This window comes from Buceros rhinoceros, unplaced genomic scaffold (genome assembly GCF_000710305.1).
Source record: "Buceros rhinoceros silvestris isolate BGI_N320 unplaced genomic scaffold, ASM71030v1 scaffold37073, whole genome shotgun sequence".
NCBI classification, from domain to species: Eukaryota; Metazoa; Chordata; class Aves; order Bucerotiformes; family Bucerotidae; genus Buceros; species Buceros rhinoceros.
This window is the reverse complement of record NW_010402462.1, coordinates 1,926-3,995: the sequence shown is the minus strand read 5'-3', so window position 1 is coordinate 3,995 and position 2,070 is coordinate 1,926. Positions and strand designations below refer to the sequence as shown.

General features: G+C 60.3%; 1 protein-coding gene across 1 annotated transcript in view; it reads left to right on the top strand.

Moving 5' to 3' along the window:
• Positions 1–2,070, top strand: part of BCORL1 (BCL6 corepressor-like 1) — a gene marked incomplete at both ends in the record, with an annotated part of 5,182 nt that overhangs the window by 1,191 nt on the left and 1,921 nt on the right. Inside the window, one exon of the mRNA XM_010132644.1 lies at positions 792–869. Within this exon, the coding sequence (XP_010130946.1) occupies positions 792–869 (78 nt within the window). The remainder of the gene's footprint in view (positions 1–791; positions 870–2,070) is intronic.

Sequence of the window (2,070 nt, the reverse complement as noted above, 5' to 3'; positions counted from 1 at the left end):
TTCAACTCCGTCCTGTCACGCATGTGTGTTTTTGTCCCTCCCTGGCCCGTTACAGAGGGGTCTGCTGCTTTCCGAAGCAGAAACAAGTCACCTGCAGCCTTTAACATGTGAGGAGGTGGCAGCGCTGTGGTGACACGACTGCAGGCAGCTGCTGCGCTTGAGGCTTGGAGACACCGTGCCCCAGTTCCTGCTGCACGACCCCAGCGAACACGGTTGTGCTGCCCAGAAACGCCGCCCTCCCCTCGAGCAGCTCTGCCCAGCCGCTGCCTGCCCTTGACAGAAGGGACCTCGTTGCCTCCCCACGGCTGGCTGTGAGGGGTGGCTGTTCCCGCGCAGGAACAGGGAGGAGCAGGGAGCAGGAGTGAGGAGTGGGAGCAGGGTGAGGGCGGTGGCTCCCCCAGGCTGGAGCAGCGGCGGTCCCCGTGCAGGCACAAGGCAGGTCTCCGGTGTTAGATGATCTCGTTGCCAGCCTGGGCTCCTCCAGGCTCAGCGCTCGCGCAGGGGCTGGACACCTGATTCTGAACTCGCTTAAGAACTTTTCTTTCCAGCCCACTTAGTGTCGTGAGTTGTTTTCCCGTTGCAGCTTCTGTTCTGTTCCCTCAGGCTCGAGGCCATGTTGTCCTCTCCTCAGGGACTGTCCCCTCCTTGCAGTTACAGGTCAGCTTTTGCCACTCGGCTGCAGTGTGGGGAGAGCAGGCAGAGGTGACGTGGCTCTGCCAGGATCAAGCTTTGACCAGTGGATAAGCTTTAACCCTTTTTTTTTCTCTCTAACCCTAATGTCCTTTCTTCAGATTACCTGTCAGATCTCCAGGGGCGCGCCGATGGGGACCCTCGGACAGCGTGGGACTTCTACAGCAGCTCCGTGCTAGGTGAGTTCCATTCCCAGCTGGAACGCCAGGTACCAGCATCGTTCGCTCCGGCCTGTCTCGCGGCTGGGTGGAGACTGTGACGTTAGGTGCTGGGAGATGCTCCCGGAAGGGGCTTTCTGTGGGAAGCTGCGTGTGGGTCCCTCCAGGCAGGCTGGCCGCAGCGCGCAGGACCGGACTGCCAGTGCTGCTGGTGACTCCTGAGGGAAGAGTCCCGGAGCGGCGTCACCTTGTAGCAGTTCCTGTTGCTCCCAGTGGTGGGAATAAAACCAAAGCAGGCAGAGGACGTGCTTATTCCTTCAAAGTCTTGAGCTTCCAGAGCTGCCCACTCCTCTCCTCTGCTTTGAGGGGGAGGCCTCGTCTTACAGCACCAGCACTTCCCACTGAAGGCAGCACTTGGAGCTTTTACTGTCACTTCCTCAAAATTGTGGCTCCCAGCTTAGAACTTCTCTTGAAGCGGCACAGGATGAGGCCCACAAGCTCTCACAGTGTTGCTCCAGTCCCCCCAGGGTCCATGAAGCTGTTCTGGGTCGAGCTGGGGGCCTGTGGCAGACCCCGGAGTCCCTCCAGTTTCTCACTCTCGAAGCAGCCTCTTGGCCACAAGAAAACAGCTCCTCTTTGGCCGTCGTGTTTCGGCAGCGAAGCTATCACCCCTTGTGACAGATCGCCGATTCCCACTCGGGTTTCTCTGGTACTCGAGGGAGGAGGATGGTGTGTGCTTCGGGGGGTAGAGAGTTTGGCTCTCCGTGCTCGCCACCGCACGCTGCTGCCGCGGTTACCCAGCGCAGGATCTGCCCGAGCTCTGGTAGCTGCTGACGAGCCCTTTGTGGTCGCTCAAACAGGCAGATTGGGTTCTGTTCCCGTCGGCTGCTCCTCTCGGTTCTTCCCCTGTGCCATCCCTTGCCTTGAAGAATCGTGTCTTGCACCAGGTCTTCCCACGTTTCTGTCCTCCGCCCTTGTAGGCAGAGAGGAGGGGATTGGTTTTTTCAGTGAGAAAATGGTCTCCGGCTTCTGATGTTTCTTGTGGCGACGGGGGGTATTGGGGTGCCTGGGGCGATGGCAGTTCGCTGGCTCAGCCGCTCGGACCTGGCCTCCGCTGCGCTTTTCAGAGCATCCCTTCACCCGAGGGTGGGCAGAGACACCCTCTGCCTCGTCCCCGGCTCTCCTTGCTCCACCCCGGCCGCTGCGGGCGGGTCTCTGCTGC